This window comes from Trachinotus anak, unplaced genomic scaffold (assembly GCF_046630095.1).
Source record: "Trachinotus anak isolate AG129_WGS33_773 ecotype Australia unplaced genomic scaffold, CSIRO_AGI_Tana_v1 ptg000011l, whole genome shotgun sequence".
Classification (NCBI taxonomy): Eukaryota; Metazoa; Chordata; class Actinopteri; order Carangiformes; family Carangidae; genus Trachinotus; species Trachinotus anak.
In genome coordinates, this window is record NW_027273862.1 from 25,431,188 (window position 1) to 25,450,931 (window position 19,744).

Consider the following 19,744-nt stretch of genomic DNA (forward strand, 5'->3'; position numbering starts at 1 on the left):
ACAGATTAAGGACTGAGACTGGATATAAAAATGGTACAGGAACAGAGAGAGCAGAAGGCAGTGAAGACTCATCAGCAGCTGATACACATAAACACACCTACCACCTACTTCCACATGGAAACATCCAGCACAGTCACCAAACAAAAGTCTTGTCCTTGGCAGTTCTGTGGAGGCGTTTGTTTAGACCTGATGGAAGGAGGGGGGACAGTGTGCGGGGGGTGATGCAGTGCGCTCAGGGCCTCGGCCAGTGTTTTTGCATGCTACACAATGATTTTGAAAAGAAGCTGTTTCTGTCGGTGGCTGTGATCACAAACTCCAACACTAGCAGATGGAGCAGCAGAGGAGGCGAGGCTCTGCAGAGAGGGGAGAGAGGTGTGACTTGAGTGTGTTTGTGGATGTTGTCAGTCCTGTTATAGCGGTGTTTACGATGTGTTGATAAAAAGCGAGAGGATGCTGTTCCCGAGCTCAAAACCAATGACCCGTGACTCAAATTTGTGATGTCAGCGAGGTGTACAGCGTGGCACTGTTTTATATGTGGCTTCATATAAAGCTTGTTTGAGCTTTTGCACCCAAAGGAGCTTTTTTATTGTAGTGCCTAGAGTTATGAACCAGAAAATCATTTTGGGCACTGAAACCATCACCTCGTTCATCATTTCCAAACTGATTCCCAGTGGACATTAATGTGAAATTACAGGGCAGGCCCTCTCTCATTATGGCTGTGGGAAAGAGAAATGAGATAATCACCGGGGTATATTTTGCTTATTTCACTGAGTCTTTAGTATTGTTTTCTTTTAGCTTGCTGCAGTGCAAATTTGCTATTTTTAGGAGCATAATATTGACATGTACTTGAAAGTCTTACCTGCCCTTTCCAGATTCCAGGTTGACTGTAAATAAGGTGTTTATGGAATTTGCATATCAATGCAGTGCAGGCATGGATGCAATGGTTTCAGCTCCACACTTAATAAATCAATTTTCAGTACAGATGCACTCATTTTAAGAGGAATTACCAGCCGTTACACAACCTGCTCAGAAAATGACTAATGATGTGTTCTACTCTGAATACAAGATTAATCATTTATGACTGCCGTTCATTAAGGACAGAATGCATGCTAACAATGATGTATTTCAGCTGAGATTTCCTAAAGGAAGTAGTGCCTTAGAGGACAGGGGTGACACTCTATAAAAGTCCTTATTAGGCAGGTATGGCAGTTCAGTCCCTGGTGGCTGCAAGGGCAGACGGAGCAGCAGTTGGATGAACTGTGGCTCCTGCCCAAGTAGTTATATGCTACTGTCACTGCAGCCTGTCCAGCTGGTGGTGCAGTGCTAACTTTTTACTGAATGCAGCAGAAGACAGAATTTCTTAAAAACAGACAGGAGCAGGTTTGGGGGCTGCTTCAACTGTATGCAACAAAAGGGAAGCAGTGGTATAGAGCAAAGTTCATTTGCTTTAGTACTGTACTTACGTAGATTTTAGGTACTTGTACTTTACTTGAGTACTTCCTTTCTGTGTTACTTTATATTACAGCACTGCATTTTTACTCTGCACATTGATTTGACAGCTACATATGCTTAGAGTATGTTACTTTGCAGAGGAAGATCAGCTTAAAAAATGTACTCTGAAAGGGGCACAAGTACTTTTATTGTTGATATTTGAGGTACATTTTGCAGATACTTTAATGCAGGGCTTTGATGTGTAATAGATTATTTGTTCAGGGTGGAGTTGCTGCTTTTTCCACTGGATCAAAGTGAAAACTGAAATGCTCCTCATTAATAAAAAAAAATGTTAGAGAGAAACTTTGGAGGGATTCATTCAGATAGATTATTCATACAGATTTATTCCTGCCGATGAGCTTCCCTGCAGTTGTAAATGTTGATGTATCAGTTTTTAGATCATGCCCAGAATACTTAAAGCCACTGTGGGAAGCTTTTTTAATTTTGGCATCCCACAGTGTTAACAAAAAAGGAACAAAAAAGACACACTGGCAGTGTCAACAGTGTTTTGAATCCTACTCCTAAGATGAACAGACTGAAAGTAACACGTTCATTGATTGTGCCAATATTCATTTGATGGTCTCACTTTTCAAAAGAAAGAAAAGAAAACAAACTATGCAATAATTGTTATGAATACATAAAACAGTGACCTCCGAATGCCACATGTTTTGGTCAGTCCAGCATCAGTCTCTGACCACTGATGTGTATATATTCTCACACTCACACTAGAAAGTGTGTTGCTGCCTTTAATGCACTGGAAAAAATCAAATCAAAGCAATGACGTCGAGCACGGCAAATTAATTACTGATGCTCATGTCAGTGTTTTCCATCTCGCTGTGGGGGCAGATGCATGTTTATATTTTAGTGGTCCATCTAAGCATTTCACTCATGTAATCTAAACAAGATTTCTGAAGATGCCGAGTCGCTCCTCCTCATGTGTAGGAGGAAAAGGCCTTGAGCCACGGGCCATCTTTGAACTGTTGAGGGAAAAGAGATGAGGATTTGCTTTTAAGTCTAAACAGGTAGAAAAAACAGCACTGAGTCAAGGCTGAACAGATTAAAGGGATTTATGAGCGGCACTATTTAAGTAACGGAGACGACAGTCACAGGTGGAAAGCTGTTACAGATGTTTAGACAGTAGTGGAAGGAACAAGACTTGCAACTGAAGTTCAAAGCAACATCAACAGCATCATCAAGGTACGTCTTCTGTTAAAGACTGATGTAGGTTACATGCAAACTGCAGATGCTGTGTTAATGGTTTATAATTAAAATACAGTTGCAGCACTATCTGTGAAGAATAAGTTTCTCTCATCACAGTATATGCTGTGTATCTAAAGCTAAGTTAAAGGTATAGTAAATGCCAGTAACTATATTTCCATTTATTAGATGTGAGGATGAAAGTCTGGATAGAGGAGTTTAATTGCAAGAAGTCTCTGAACATATGTAAATGATCCTTGGAAGTCTCTTTATCTCTCTTTTATCCCTGATTACTTTAGTTCTGCTTGTGTTGTTGAAGGATATTTTCTAACATGCATCTTGATTAATTCGTTTTAGTAACAGTCACTATAGTGAAATTACCAAAAAAAGAGAGATCCATCTGCATTTTTACAAAAATCAGCAGATATGTAACCCACAGGAAACACTGTATTTTTTATTTTTATTTTTTTATTTATTTTTTTTTTAGTGTGAAAGTTCATTCTCAACCCTGGGAACTGTAACAGTAGTTTAGTGAATCTTAGCTGTAAGATACAGTGTAAACCTCCAGAAAAAAACAGTTAATGGACCTTAAGATTATTTTGTCCATCATCTATTATTATTTATCTCTTATTACACATTGTTCAAGAAAGACATGTTGCTATTGTGTTTTAAAATGTAATTTTTAATGCTCTGAGCACCACAAACACAATTGTGTTCACCTCAGTTGTATTGAGGTGGAGGTAGAATTCTCTCTTGACTTAGTATAGGTGTGATTTTGGTGAACCAACCCTTTAAGTCATGAATAGCATGAATAAAAATATGACAATGAAATGAATTTCAGTGAATAGAGGCACTCTAAAAACTTTAATCATTATAAATTTGTCACAATTTTCTAATTAAATGTATCTTCTTATTAAACATTTAATTACAGATGATATTCCATGATACATACTACTACTATTACTTTAATAGTAGTTTAAAAAACTAACCAACAAGCCCCTGCCCTTTCTGATTTAATCCAAAAACCTAAACTTCATCATAACCTGTAAAAAAAGAAACAAAACAAAACCAAAAAACATCACACTGTGTCAAACTAAACTTGTTGGACCCTCTGCCTTGGTTTAAAATCTGATGTGAGACCTGATCCCCTCCTGTGGCAGGCGTCTGTACTGCACCTAGCAGAGGATGCAGCTGGTTGTCATGGCAGCAGTGTTGGCAGTGGCGGGGGCCGTGCAGAGCTGCAGCCTCGGCTGTCATCTGACCAACGTTAACATTTCTGTGGGGAGCTGCGCCGGCCCCGAGATCGTCCACACCACCATGTGCACAGGACAGTGCTACCAAGAGGTAACGGTGGATTCAAACTCTAAACATACTGCAGCTGTTTGTAGAGCAGCCGTTGTTCATAGAAACAGAACTGTGCATTTAAGCTGCTTGAATGCATGAAAATGTGAAGCTCAGCTCTGTTACCTGATCGTGCTCTGTGTCCAAAGTTGTCACAATATGAATATTATTACAGGGAGGAAACAGTATTGATTATGTTAGTTAAGGGAGGGAGTTTTTCCTTTTTTTCATTTTTACCTCTACTAAAACTACTTTATTAAAGTTACACTACAAACATGATAATGTGCAATTTAAACTGAACCTTGTTTGAACAGAACAATGTTAATTAACATATAATAATTAAGACTAAAGCCCAGTAGCCGTTAAAAAAATGACACTAGCAAGGACTAACATAAAAAGACCTGTTGAATGTTTTACTTTAAAAAAGTAAAAACTCTGTAAAATTGCTTCTGGAATACTTAAAAAAAAAACTTTACTGATAAACCTTTAACAGTGTCAGAAATCCTAGTTGTGGTTGACTATAACAAAATTTATTGAAAAACCTGCCAAGTAAGTAAAGATAATGCTAAGTGACAGTCCTGTATTCTAAATATTAGATAGCAATTTTTATCTATTTTAATCACACTTTCTTTCTCCTTCGCTTGTTCACGTTTTAAAATGTTATATTCCCTGTCCATGATTATATTTGTCGCTCTCTTCTCTACTTTAACTTTATACTTATAATGTTTTGTTTTATTCTTAAAACTATTCCTTTTTCATTCCTTTTTCAAATCTTTGGCTTTATTATGATTTGATATATTATGATGATGATATTATGATGATGACTGATGATATTATGAAGACAGCAAGCAAAAGTCAGCTTTCAGATGCATTTTGTTGAAATAATTTAAATGTCTTATTTAAAATTTGAGATGCTTTTGCATTAAAGATGATCATTCTGTCACTTTTTGTTTTCCACTCATGTAAGAAACTGAATTAATTGTGTTTGTGTCCTGCCCTGTTGATGACAGGATCCGGTTTACATCAGCAGTTATGATCGGCCTGAACAGAAGACCTGTAACGGGGACTGGTACTATGAGGTGAAACACATCCCAGGATGTCCAGAGGGTGTCATCTACCCTGTGGCCAGAAACTGCGAGTGCGCTGTGTGTAATAAAGACCACATGTTCTGTGGGCGCTTTCTTGGAGACGTACCCAGGTGTCAGTCTTTTTAAAGAAAATCCTCATGTATTACCTTTATGTCACTTGACATGGGACTGAAATAAACAGGCATCACTTCGTTTTTGGCTTTTGTCTTTCTTACATAAGTTATATTATCTTTTTAATTTTTCTTGTCTTTAATCGAAATCATCAGTCTGTCAGTGTTATCAGCAGCAACAACAACAATTTGTCAGCACAGATGAACCGATAAAAAATTGTCTGTTGATGTTTCAGTGAGAACAAAGCATTAAAGTAGAGAAGATCTAGAGATTAAATGTCACACCAGCAGTTTCCCTGTTTGTCCGGACCAAGGTGACTGACCCCTCAAATCCAAAGTTTTCATGCTGAGAACAGGAAAACAGTAGGCCTCGTCTCCTTTTTGACAGGTGGAAATGAAAATATAGAGTTTGCAGTGTATCGAAAAGCTCCACTGCAGTTCATCATGTTCAGTGGCTCTCTTCAGTCAGGTCTGCTAAATTTAGATGTACTGTAGATGTACTTTTTCGATGGGGTTGTTCAAGGTAAAGTTCCACATTTTGGGAAATATACCTGTTCACTTTGTTGTGGAGTGTTAGATTAGAAGATTTATGCCACTCTTGTCTGACCATAAATATAAAGTTTCAGGAGATGGTTTAGCATAGCTTAGCATAAAGGCTGAAAGACAGTGAAACAGCTGGATTCCAGCAGATAAACCCACCCCCCTGTGGCTCAACTTGTTTTTAACCTTTGGTTTTTGTATAGATTAAACAAATGAGATATAACATGTTTATTGGTGAGCTATAAAGATTTGTGTGAGGAATTTGTTACCTCTAGACAGAGCCAAGGTAGCAGTTTATGCTAAGCTAACCATCTCCTAGATATCTCCTAGATATGACAGATGTATGGAGATTCTCATCTATACCGCAAAATCTCAAACTATTCCTTTAATGCCCATGTACAGTTCCGTCTGTATTCTTGCACGTTAATCCCATCCATATTATATTGAGTCATAGTGAATTTACACTGTAACACAGATGAAATAATACATGAAATATTCTCTCACTTGGTACAAAAGTCAAACACTGACCAGTAAAAATGAGTAACTGCTTCTGCGCTGCACAACTGAATTGTATTTATCTCAAACAGAAGAGTTTTGCCTTTAAATTCAGGAAACTAGAATCCAAAACTCCACCAGGCAGAACTAATAGACACCTTTGCAGAGGAATGGGGAGAATAATAAATCAGCTCTCTGCCCTAAAGTCCGCTGGAGACTCATTGTTTCTGTAATACAGTATGGACAGGGCTTGTCCTTAGCCAAAAGCAGGTGCAGCTTCTGAGTCTGCAGACTGTTAGTGTAACATCTTCATTAATCTGGAGACATGGACAAACCAGAGGCTCTGGCTCATGACAGAGAACTAACTCATTATTATGACAAGCTGTTAATTACCGCATACACTGTTGTGACTTGGCAACTTACCAGCTTTACCCTAACGAGAGCTCCTTTACTGTGGACAGCATCTAATTCAGGTTAATAGTATAAGCCAGCATTAATGCAGTGAATGAATGTCATTTGAGAAAACCATTGTGCTTTGATTTATTTTAGTATTTAATGTTTGCTCTGAGGCACAACAGTTACGACCCTGGTAGGAGGGAGCTGGGCTACTGTAGTTATTCCTCAGTAACAAGAAAAAGGGAAAAAAGAAAGAGCAGCTCCAAATGATGAAATATTTATTCTTATCACTTGCAAAATAGAATATTAAAGCTAAAATGGAGAGAAGAAATGAATAGAACAGTGACACCACATTGGGCTTTTATATTATGGGCTTGTTGTGACAGTTTAGTAACTTTTTAAGGACTGCAAAAAAGTGTCTCTTTTCTCTATTTAACAAGGTTTTTCTGATGAATTGGTACTGCAAAATTTCAGTGTTACACTTTCAGAAAGAGACAGATCAAACAAAGGTGAGAGGATCTAGATATTCTCACATTTAGTTCCTAGTGTGGGTCGTGCTCCAAAAGAAGCAGAATCCCATATTTCCAGGAAAGCAACTTAACAGTGTCTTGGTTATTTTTTCAAATTTTGGAAAAGCTCCCTCCAGAGCCAGACATTCCTCAGCTGTTTTCACAGGCTGAGTGGTGATCAGTCAGATGCATCTTTATACTGTTCCAGACAGAAGATGTGGATAAAAACAGCTGCATCAACATGATTACTTATAAATCAGTGCAGCTGTTAAATTTAACATGGATCCTTAATCTGGAGTGATTTTAAATGTGTGCAACTTCAGAAAACTTGTATTGAATATCAATTTGTAACCAGCCAGTATAGCGCAAGGGTCAAAGCCAAAGTGCACGAGTAAGTGAAACAATCAGTAAAATGATTAATGATACAACAGAATGATCGATGAAAAGAAATAAGATGTGGGGAGATCACAGAAAGTATTTTTGTACTTGTAAGACTGAAGCAAGTTCAAGAGGAAATAGCCAAGAGACAGAGTTGAGGTGTTAACTGGAAAGATACGTTTTCAACTTGTTGTTTGGAGGCTGGCGAAGATCGACCCCACAGATGATATAGATTGCTTTTAGTAGTAGAGGAGCACAAGCTGGCATGTAGAGATGGACGGTGGCCTGAAGGGACTGTGTGACAGTGCTGCTCTCTTGGCCTGGTCTGCTTGTTCAGAGGAAAGATGTGACATGAAGGAATCTGAGAGGGATAGAAATAAAGCCGTACTTTTTGTTCTGGAAACATTGGCTAATTAAAGGCATTAGAAGAGCACAGACCTGTACCGGTGCTGCATAATTCCCTAAAGACACAATTTCTGCTACTTACAGCCTGGGTTAATTAATCAGCCCTGAACCTTAAAACAAAAGTTGGAAATACATCTCTGTTAGTTTCTTAGTTAGGGCTAAGAAAAGACAATAATGACGACAATCCATATCTAAATCGATGCCAACCTCTAATTGATTGTTCTTTGGCCAGAGGCTGGCCAGTCATTTTCAAGGAAATCTGATGTTTGGTTTAAGCAGCTCACAAACCAACTAATTGTAAAAATGTAAAACAAATCTTCTTCCTGCCTGAGGCCCAGAAGGAATTGTGGATTTCTGCTCAATACACAAAAGCAGAACTATAAAGGATTTTACAGCTGGAGGTAATGATTATTTTTTATTATTGAGTAATGTGTCTATTATTTGTCATCATTAAAAAAAAAAAAGACTGAAAAATGCCCATCAGAAGTTCTCATAGGCTAAACTAGGAGACTTGGATCAACAGTTCAAAAGCCCACAGATATTAAATATGAAATTATATAAAACAAAGAAAAACAGCGAATGGTTGAACCAACTAGCACTGGCCTTTGCTACTGTTGGGTGGCGATATTGGTCAGCCCATCCACCACTTTGATCCAGGCTGAAATAGCTCAACAGCTGTTGGATAGATTGCCATTAAATTTTGCACAGACAGTAATGTCAGCCTTGGGATGATTTGTAATAACTTTTAATGTCGCACTGTGATCAAGTCAAAATTTAAAGTTGTCATTTATGAACAAATTCCTGCAAAACGAATGACCTTCCCTTCAGCCTCATCTGTCCTTTGTATTTAGTGCTAATTAGCAAACGTTAGCATGCTAACCCACTGAACTAAGATGGTGAACATGGTCTTGTTGCCAAATGTTTTTATCAATCACTTCATCAGATTCATAACACGAGATACTGTAGAGACATACAGGAGTGAAAGTTGTGACAGCCCCATTAACTTTGTCTTCTCTGTCAACATCCAGAAGGTCCTCAGACCTTTTCACTCATGTTCATAGATTTTGTTTCAGCCTTTAACTCTACCCAGCTCCACACACTCTCATAGACTCTTCAGCCACATCTCCAGTCCAGTGTAAACACTGCGGGCTGAATATCTGCTGATGGATTTCAGTCCGCTCAGGTCATTGGTGTCCTTTAATAGCCGCTTGTTTTTATCCGGCATCTCCCTGTAGGTTTGTGCTCTGTCCTCTCTAATGACTGCTGCAGCCAATATTTAGATAGACATTTTATCAAGTTTATAGACGAGTCTGTCGCTCTACCTCCTCTGCTGGAGGGAGGAAATGGACACAGTCATGTAGTGGATGGCTTTGTGTCAGGCTATGATGGATTCTTCCTTTAGTTGATTTAAAAAAAACTAAGAACAGTAGATTTTTTACAAGGTTATATACAGCATGGTCCTGAACACAAATTATGACTTATCTCTTGTATTTACTACTGCTAAAAACACACAGGGCTCTGTATGGGCACATGAATATGTCTTTTCGGGAATTTGCAGGAGGAAAGTGTTTTAATTAGGGAGAAAGTTACTTTGTTTAGTTGCTGCTCTCCTGCACATTTTGTATGGCATCCTGGTTCTTCAATTTAATTAATTTGGGATTTAAGCCAGTGAAAGTACTGGAGGGAGTGACAAAGCTGCCACCCATCACAAAATAAAATTTTTATCTGATCATGACGGTAGATGAAAAGTCGGGGGATCAAAGTTACTCCTTTTCCTCTGGGGACCATGAATGTGGGCACAGAATTTAGTGGCAGTCCATCAACTAGCTGTTGAGACATTTCACTGGATGAGTGAAAACTTTGACCTGGTGGTGGGGCTGAGGGATCACCAACCTCAGTAGGTATCATCCTCTGAGGACCATGAATATCTGTACCAAAGTTCATGACAATCCATCCAGTAGCTGTCGAGATATTCCAGTCTGACAGATCCTTAGAGCTGCGCTGCTAGCATAGTTAAAAACATGACATAATGAACTGAACAAAATGTCCTGATATTACTTTTACCATCTCCATAACAGTAACAGTGTGTGATTAATATTCCTACCAACAGTCAGTATGAGAGAGTGGATGTCATTTAAATGGGGGTATCTGGTTTTGGAGCATCATAAATTTCTCACTGGGAAAATGTTTTAACTTGAACTTAAATATGGGTTTGGAGCAAAACCTCAGCTGTTTTGATGAATGACTTGCTCTCTGCACTCATTGACTCAGTTTTATAAATATTAATAAGCTTCATTTATAAGTAGCCTTTTAAAAAATGAGCCAAAAATACATTGTGAAGACAGTAGCAATGAAAAAACAGAAAATATAACAGAACCTGCTTTCCTACGTTTATCAAAACAACAGTTTTTGTAATGTTATGGTAAGCTGACTGCACACCACATTCCCCTTAATCTCCACGCCATTTAAAAACCAAAATATACACTGCTGTAATTCCTCAATGTTCCCTGGAAATAAGCAGAGGATATGGAGGTAAAGCAACCGTGGAGTATATAACACTTGACCTACAGCTGAGCTCAAGGATAGCAGGATGTGTATAAATGAGACATTACTGTCTTCCTTTAGCCAGGATGATGAACTGCTGTGTCATGCTGCTTATCTGCTGCCTTGGCAGCACATAGGGGAAAGTGACAAGATGGGCCCTGTGTGTCCAGTCGGCGATTCTGATTCTGATTCTGATAATCAGACAAGCATATCTTATGGAAGTAAAATTACTATTCTTGAACATTGTACGGTGTGTATAGATAAGCCTTTCTCTCATTCATAAACCAACTGCACTACAGATTTTATAGTTTTTTGAAACCCTTAATCTCCCCTCAGATCTTCAAATTAGTTGAGCCCTGTCGATGTAATATCATTTCTAATATGTTTTTTCCTTCTGCAAATAATTAAAGTAAAGAAATGAAAGATTTCTTAAAATATATTGAACTACATGAAATTCATCAACTCACTGAGACAAAGTGGAACTTGGGATCTCACTTGAGACAATCAACAGTGCAGACATCAAATATTAAGAAAAACTTTTATTAACACAAGCCGGCACATGTAAATGTTTTTAATGGAAAACAGAAAAGAAAAAAAAAGTTTAAAGGAAACAGGAACAACTAAATGCACATCCAACAATCAGCAGATTACTCACATTATTCTGCATACTTTTCTCCCACAGGCAGTAGCTTTGCAAAACCTCTTATCAGTTAATGTTGTGGAAGATTCCTCTAAACACCATCGTTGTCTTGAATGTTCCACCAGCAGCCTGACATGAAGCTGAATTCAGGGGGAGAGCTTCATTCCCAGAAGCTCCCTGGTTCCATGATTGAGCATTTAAAAAGCCTAAAAGTCACTGCTAACTAAATAGCAAACTTATTACGGATGATCTCTCCACCTTCCACCTCCACCTGCTCGTAAAGCCACTTCCTGTCGCAGCGGCACTCGACCCCACACTTGCGTGAGCCGCACTCGGGGCAGGGATAGAAGCAGCCCATACAGTCCATATCCAGACAGTCACACATGTCATTGCCGTTGGCGAGCAGTCGACCTTTGCTGTCGTACAATCTGCTTTTGGTCCCAAGACTCTGTCTGCATGATCCACAGGAAAAGTGGATATTAGTGTTCGATCTGTTCACTGTTCAACTGACACAACAGTTAGATTTTATTTTCTTGAAGCATCTTCCCCTCAGTGGATTTATCTAATTACTTTCTCACTTTTATTTATGTCTGACATTACGTCAATGTAAAATGATCACAGCTGAATATAAACGATCTTAGTATAAATCTACATCTACGCTGTTGGCAATTACCACAGTCTGGCAGAGACAATTATTGTAATAAAGCATTCAGTGAGGAGGGGTGAAAACCTGGGGACAGTTTTATCGTTCACTTTATTATGAAAAAATGGTCAAATCTAGTTTTGGATTTGAATAATCTAATTAAACAACCCAGAGCCTAAAGGAAAACCCTCTGAACGCATTGACAGGATTTCATCTCATATCTCTCATATTGAATGCCTTTGAAGAGAGACTGTTTTAAAATGTGCAGGCTTTTCTCTTCCCCTTTGAGTGTGGTCATTCAGAATGACTGCAAACATTTCTGATGTGCTATGTGGTCCGACAACACGTCTTACAAACTAGTTCTGATCAAGCAACAAACTAACCTGCGTGGGTTTCTGAGGGACTAAAAAAAAGTAAGAAGATATTTGAGAAAATACAAACGCCATTGTTCCCCCAACATCCTAGGACATGCTAAGAAATAACACTGCCAATGATTTGTCACCAGTAATGGAACAGTTACTTAAAAAATAACTACTAATGAATTAAACCTTTAAATTAATGCTTTAAAAATGATTACCTTAATCATCACTCAATAAAGGGAGTAATTAGTTATTACTTGAAATGTGTTATTCTCCAGAAGTTAGACCAATCCTAACCTGTCATTGGTATCTTATACAGAATATATCTAACAGACAATTTGACACATGAACAGTATTTAAATTGCCAATGCTTTCATACATGAGTTGCAAATACAAGCTTAAGTAAATGTGCTAACATGTGGGAGCAGTGCATCTTGACATATTCTGGCAAAAACATGAATCCTGAAATATACTGAGCATATAAACGGACAAAGGAGAAGTGAATTATGCTGCAGGAATAGTTTGAAAAATGTTTGTCTGATGACTTTTTTAATGACATGAACCTGAGGTAATACGAGAATCCATTGTAACCTCTGTGAATCCAAGATAGATACAGCAGCCCACTACTCAGAATTCAATATATAGCTACAAATCACTCTAGTCTACTAGTCTGCTGTTTGTGGAGATACTTGTTTATCTGTAAGTGCAGGTCTTTGATTTTAGATACTGACACCAACATGTAAAACTTACTGATGACAGTTTAGCTTTTGACACTAAGTGAACAGCAGCAGGTTTATCTGGGATGGACACTCATTCCCTTCACTGAGTAGAAGAGATAAAGAGGTGAAAACCATAAAACATTACTTATATCATCAAATTCAGCAGAGAAACTGAATGAAAGAAACACCCACACAGTATCTCACCTGTCAGACAGTTGTTTTCCTCCACGGCTACCTCGTCCACCCTGTGGCAATGTAAACAGGCTCATTATATACTTCAGTAAATTATACCCACAACAATTTATAAGTTGCTAAAATTAATCATAAGTAGAAAAGAGAATTTGAAATGATGCTCTGACTGGCTCCAGTGATGCCTCTGTTAATAATAGTAATAATATTAATATCTTATTATTAAATTAGGCTCCACCAGATACAACCTTTAAAATGTGTAATAATCATTGTATTTTTGTTTGATATATAAAGTAATTAAAGTTAATATTGGCATGATGAATATTGCATCTCTCCTCATCTTTGCATAAATATTACATCAATGATAACGTTTGTTTAGATACATTAGAATAAACTCAGTGTCAGACTAAATAATTTTGACTATTTTTAAGGATAAAGGGTTGAGTCTAAAGGCACTGACAGGTGCTACTGAAATCCCAAGAAATGAACTTGGTTAACTTTACTTTATTGAACGGTGACACCAGGTTGTGCTTGTTACTGTTCTGATTTAGATAGACTGGAGTAAAGCTGACACTCCTGTATCAACTACACACAGTTACTGAGTCTGTAGTGTCAGTTGTCCTCTTGGTTTAGCTCATTTACTACTTAAAACTTAAAGGTCTGTGATGTATATGCTGACACACTCAAAATACTGTCATACCTCAAAAGGTGAATACGTTACCTACCCACAGTACAGACAGTAGTAACAGAAAGCTCACCCTCAGTCCTCCTCTTTTGTCTCTGCGTAGATTGGCGGCTTCTCTCGCTCTGTCTCTGTCCGCTTGTGTTGCCATTGGATTTGCGACATTGGTCTCCTTTGGTATCACTCCTCTTTTACGGAGTTCAATCTGTTGAATTTTCACAGATATCTTAGAGACTGACTTGTTTTGAAAACAAATTGCTGTTAGATAAGAATAGTCTATATAATGTCGTGAGCCTGCACCTTTGATGTATCTTGCCCATGGCTGAAAATGGTGGGCACTGCATCCTCCCTCAGAAACTGTTTGCCGTTGTAGTCCCTGAAGCAGTCGGTCCTGAAGTGCTCTGAGCAGAGGCAGGTGTTGGCAGTGGGGATGAAGTTTTTCATCCCCAGGCTTTGCACCCATTTGCTGGCAAGTTGAGGCTTGCTGAGAGGGAACCTGATAAACAGGAGAGGGAAGAGATAATTCAAACCAGACTGCAGGATGCATGATTTCAACCATCGCACCTGTTAACATAATGACTATCAGCCTGACGGACAGTTATGGAGGAGGGAAACCATGATTTATCAGGTACATGTAGCATATGTATCAGTTGTTTTAACACCAGGCCAAGATGCTTTCCAAATGTGTAAATGACGTTGTCTTTTTTGTATGTAGGAAATATTCAGGTGGATATATGCAACTGTCTGAACCAGTACACGAAATTTAACGCATTAATATTTTATCATGAGATGTCGTCTATGAAAGCAATTTAAACGCAGAGTTATTCATGTCTGTCTCTATGCTGTTTTACAACCTAAAGCTAACGTGAAACTTCTGCGCTTCCTTTCGACCGGTGAGATCTTACCTGTAAAATCTTATTTCCGAGCCTTTCACAAATTTATTGTTGCACCCTATTGCCGCACAAATAACGGGCATTGTGTCCTTTTTGTGGAAACTATGCAATGCAACAGAAAATAAAGCCGAAATCACGTAGGAAAGAAATCAAACACCAGCGATTTGTGATTGTTTTCATTCGGCTTCTTCTTCGGCGGAGAAAAAAATGTATATCCGCTTCAACTTCCTGTTTTGCCTTGGAAGCCTCTGCCCTCTAGCGATAAATAATAAATAGTCAATTCAAATTTTCAATTCAATTCAAAGGTGCTTTGTTGACATGACAATTTGAGAAAAACAATATTGCCAACGCATCAAAATACAATTTCTAAAATTACAAAATGCAACAAATAGTTGCCCAGTAATATAAATATAATCCCGCCTCTTTAGGTAAAATACACTCATTAGCTATATATGTCCCCCACATTTAACAGTGCTGTTTATTCTATCAATGGCCTGATATACAAGACTGGATCTTGGCAACTACCTCAGACCCCTGGGTCATTGTGCATCAGTTGGTCCCTGGTAATTTGATAAAGGGAATTTGAACCACTTAATTACAATATCAACTTAAAACAAATATTGCAATAATAATAATAATAATAACATTGTCAGCGTCTTTTAGAGGGTCCATTGTCAGAATCTGGTGCTAACACCTGTATTATTTTGGTTTATATTGTGCTCATATGGTGCTTGTTCCTAAGTCAGTTACCAAGCTGGCGCACAGAAACCTTGGGGCCTGTTAACATTATTCCAGCATTGAAGTACTTTTTGATTTTTCATCTCTGACGTTTGCTGACATTAACCTGATGTTTGCTGTGTCTGCTGATGTCTGCTTTGGGTACCTTACCCAATGGGAAACCATGACACAGTTCAAAAAGGGCAAGGTTGGGTCAAAGGAGGCCAGTAGCAAATGATTGCCACATGCGCTTTTATAGATTAATCTGACCATGACAATATACAAACAGTGTTGTCTTTTGTCTGGGTTACCAGCCAGACAAAGCAGGCAACTGCCCATCGGCCCCAAAAGCCAGATTTACTCCATATTATTTAGGATTATGTAGTTATAGTTTGATTAAATACATATATATCAGAAATTATTACCACTGAAGTATAATATCGACTAGGTTCTCCTGTCTAGGTCCTCCCTTTACAGCTGAAACCTGAATTTTTTCTTTTAAATATTCATTTGTTTGAATAAAATGTCAATAAGGGAAACAAATCTTTTGCTGTGGGAGGTTAATCAGATCATGGTAATGTTACAGCATATTTTACTTTTGGAGCCTAAAGAATGAGAATCAGCTTTTTGGGCAGAGTATGTGTCTTTAAGTTAGAAGGAATTTGACTGTGGTTTCTAGAGATTCTCAGTACACAGTACTCAGTTCCAGTAACAACGCCCAGGGAGATAGACGCGGACATACAGCACAAACAGGTTGTAAGTTGTAAACAAGTAAACAGGTGGTGCAAGGTATGGGAAAGTGCAAGCAGTGCTGAAAAAAAATATGAAGTAGGTAAAGTAATAAGTTACTTTATAAACAGTGGGTGGTTATGTACAGTCTAAATATAGTATAAAGCCTGCTGCATGTATACTTGAGAAATGATGGATGATGCATGTTATTGCACAATGTGAGTTTTAAACTAATATAAATGTGATTTGTATGTACAGCAAGTGAACATTGCCACTGGTGGTGTGGGGGCACTTGCTTGCTGGCACCCCTGCTGCCTGTAAGACTAACCGCAGGGCAGTGAACCCCACCGTCCCTGGCTCTCAGCATGAAACCCGCTTCCTGCTGCAGCAGCCGCAGCCTGAGCTACCCGGGGCCGCTGGATCACATGACAGAAGTACGCTGGTTTGTCTGGCGAGCTAACATGCTAGCCTCCGTTGTCAAAGCCGTTGTCAGCAGCCACGAACGGACGGAGTAGCCTGCCCTGACTAACAAGTTGAAAACGCCTGAAGTCTCTGGCAAGTCCACCAAATGTGTCTTTTCTGAACGTACCTGTGGTAACTTAGCTAAGCTAGCTAAGCCGAACTTGTTAAAAGGGAGTTGCTTTTCGAGTGCGGGGGTGTTAGGCTAACTTAAACGATATTGGCCTTGTTTGGATTGACCACGAAGCCAGTCTTGCCCAATCTTACGTAAACAACCCGGTGTAAATTTTTCACCAAAATTGATTGGTACATTGAAGTATTGCTAACTCTTGCTTACGCTTACAAGACGAACTTGAAGCTAGCTGCTTGTTTGTCTACCAGATAATTGACAGTGCTGGGTAACTAACAAACTTGGCTAATATTAGCAGTGAGTCTGTGGTCAAAACAACCATTACATTTAGCCATCTTAAGCAATATCAGTCTCAAACTTGCCACACGTGTTTTATGTATGCTCTTTTGAGTGTTTACATAGCTATCACGGTTGCGAAATAACGTTAATTGCCAGTTGACAACTACCTAGCTAACCACCGAGGCTAATTTAGCTTGACAAAAGGCTGCCAGTCAGTGGCAGTCTTAGATCTTCTCCTTTATGCCAGGTTATAGTCTGTGTGGGTCTGATCAAGGTTGTCACTGAAAACTCTTTACCATCCCAGGTCCACCCACTCTGGTGTTTTCACTTATACTCTATGTGGACGTGAACACATATGACATCTGTTGCATCTACTGTCAGTGCAGGATGACTTACATCTTCAGAGTTTTTCATCAGTTTGGTGACCTCCCACGACTGCAAGCGTTCAGCCGCTCAGTGTTAACCTGAGCAGAGGTCTCTAGTTAGAAGAAGTGAAAACACTGGGTGGGTCTGCAGGGCCTTGGAGCCCTGAATGTACAACTTCTCCTTCCATTAGTGTTTTTTTTTTTGTGTGTGTGGGAATGTTCATTTTGGAGCCTGTGCCTTCGGAAAGCACTGACTCTTTGCTTTCACACCAACTTGTTGCTGAGTAGGGTAATCCATTTTTGCTTCACCGGAGAGAGTTACATCCGTTGATACTCTGAGACTTTGAGAAAAGGACATTTCCCACTCACTCATGCTGACTGTACTTGTACACTTATGTTTGGGGGGCGTTTTTGCTTTTTCACAATCACTCTGTAACTCACCATCTGACAGCGATAGTAATTATCACATTGCTGCAATTTTTTCAGGCTTTGTTAATGCCCACAGAAAAATCCAATTGTATATATTTTCTTGATTGAGTGATTCATTGCACCATATCAGAAAATTGTGAGAAATAACCATTATAATTTCCCAACTTCAAATTTTGGATGTTAAAATTGCTAATTTTGGCTAACCAGTATTTATATATAAGTATTCGGTTAACAGTTTTAGAAGATGAAGAAAACCATCAAATATTGTTATTTGAGGAGCTGGAACCAGTAAATTCTAATGTAATTGAGTATTTAAATTGTTAGTGATTCATTTGTTGACAATTGCATAATTGATTAGTCTACTAATTGTTTCAGCACTAGTTGTTGAATAATTTAAACTTGCTTCTCTAATAAGCAGTCTAATTTAAGGTGTTGGTAAGATTTGGTGTTGGCATTACAAATCTACTTGAATTAAAACATTGTTTATCATGGAGGAAACTGATGTGTGACTAGTTAACGCGTCTTTTAGCTTAGATACTTAAGTTTAACTTTGACTAGTGAGTTATAATCAACTGTAGAAGGTTATAATGACTAAACCAGGTCCATTAAAAGTGTTGTGACATTTTAATAACATACTGAGCCAGTAGGTTATATACTGAATAGAACATGTCAGCAGTGATTAATGCGAATAATAGCATGAGGTTGAAAAAAAAGTGTTGAATATAATCAAACGTTTTTTTCTGTGCTTAATTGATTTTTGTTGGAGCTTTCATTTCATTTCCAGTCGTCTATGAAAACATGTACATGGACAAAGGTGACTGACTGATAACATGCAGGGGACATTGGACTTGAACAGAGAGATCAGGGTGCGAATGACATAATGTCACAGGAAGAGCCGAAATGTTTTACAACCAAAGAATCTGAATTCACCCAATAAAACCTGATACCTTTGATAAACAGACCTATTGTCTGCGAAACACATTTTAGAGCTTGTTTGAACTACTTTAAAATGATCAGAAATCAAACAACTGTAGAGTCATGATCTGTAATGCTGACATGACATTTGATATATTGATTTGTGGTTTCTCAATATGTGAATATTAGACCAGTTCTGAATCTCGATACATCTCAGACAGTGGGCCACAATAGTGGTTATATTTTGAAAGAACTTGAGGAGAGATGGGGTCATCCCTAGGTGTCTGTGTGGTAGGAGGCTGTTTTTAGTAAAGTCGGCTGCCTAATACTTAAAGAGGAAAAGGCTGGAGCACCACAGCCCTGTGGGGAGTTGAGAGCCATGCAAATGACCAATAGTAACCTCTTATGTTCCCTCTTTCACCCCCCCCCTTCTGTTTTCCCTCCTGTCTCCCATAGGGCATTGTAGGAAGGGACTCGTCTTCTTTTCTACTCACTCTCTTCAAGATATCAAGTCATTAAACTTCCACCCAATAAGTCACAGTGGTTTTGGCTTCCTCACAACTCATCAGGCAAGCAAGTCCTCCATCACGGCAGGGATATTGACAGACTGAGGTTGTGGACTCACATGGGCAAGATGGATAAGCGATAAATAAGACATCAACTTCAGAGGTAAGGTCAGTCCAATGCTATGTTTGTCACAGAGTCACTGAGGAAGATTAATTTGAGCTAAAGGTCGTCCTTTTTGTTTTTCATAGGCATTGACTGATAATACTGAGAAAAAATGCTTTGTAGTTGTTAGTGGAAAAATACAGGATATTATTGAAAATCCCCTTAGAGTTTGACTCTTTTTGTAAGCAAAATTGCAACATTACTCTTATATGCTGACATGGATATTTTAGAGGCAAACATAGTGTTACTCATAGTCATTCTTTGCCTCATTTTAGTGTAATAATAGCCAGCATTAAGTGACCACAGCCTTATCTGCTTTTACAGAAAAATCCAAAAGCCACCGAGACATCTTGCCAAGTAGAGTACTGCCTTTACCAGTACCTCTTCCTGTGTTTTACCTTAGATGGCAACAATAACCACTTTAGTAGTTTAC

General features: G+C 38.6%; 3 protein-coding genes across 6 annotated transcripts in view; 2 read left to right on the forward strand and 1 right to left on the reverse strand.

Moving 5' to 3' along the window:
* The window catches only part of nr1h3 (nuclear receptor subfamily 1, group H, member 3), a 124,563-nt gene that overhangs the window by 95,223 nt on the left and 9,596 nt on the right, over positions 1-19,744 (forward strand). For 2 of the 4 annotated variants that reach the window (XM_071489293.1, XM_071489292.1), the window contains exon 3: positions 19,099-19,311. The gene's annotated coding sequence lies outside the window, so the exon portion shown is untranslated. Of the gene's footprint in view, positions 1-16,417; positions 16,621-19,098; positions 19,317-19,744 lie in introns of those variants that run through there. The other 2 variants (XM_071489291.1, XM_071489294.1) reach the window with 2 other exon arrangements.
* On the forward strand, positions 2,528-5,309 carry LOC139628010 (gonadotropin subunit beta-1-like). The gene is made up of 3 exons (XM_071489301.1): positions 2,528-2,688; positions 3,849-4,032; positions 5,040-5,309. Exons 2-3 carry the CDS (start codon positions 3,874-3,876, stop codon positions 5,241-5,243), a joined length of 363 nt encoding a protein of 120 aa, XP_071345402.1. The 5' UTR covers positions 2,528-2,688; positions 3,849-3,873; the 3' UTR covers positions 5,244-5,309.
* Positions 11,019-14,838, reverse strand: arl14ep (ADP-ribosylation factor-like 14 effector protein). The gene is made up of 5 exons (XM_071489299.1): positions 14,632-14,838; positions 14,027-14,222; positions 13,803-13,931; positions 13,060-13,100; positions 11,019-11,586 (listed from the first exon to the last, which is right to left on the reverse strand). The coding sequence occupies exons 1-5, from the start codon at positions 14,700-14,702 to the stop codon at positions 11,358-11,360; spliced, it is 666 nt and encodes a 221-aa protein (XP_071345400.1). The 5' UTR covers positions 14,703-14,838; the 3' UTR covers positions 11,019-11,357.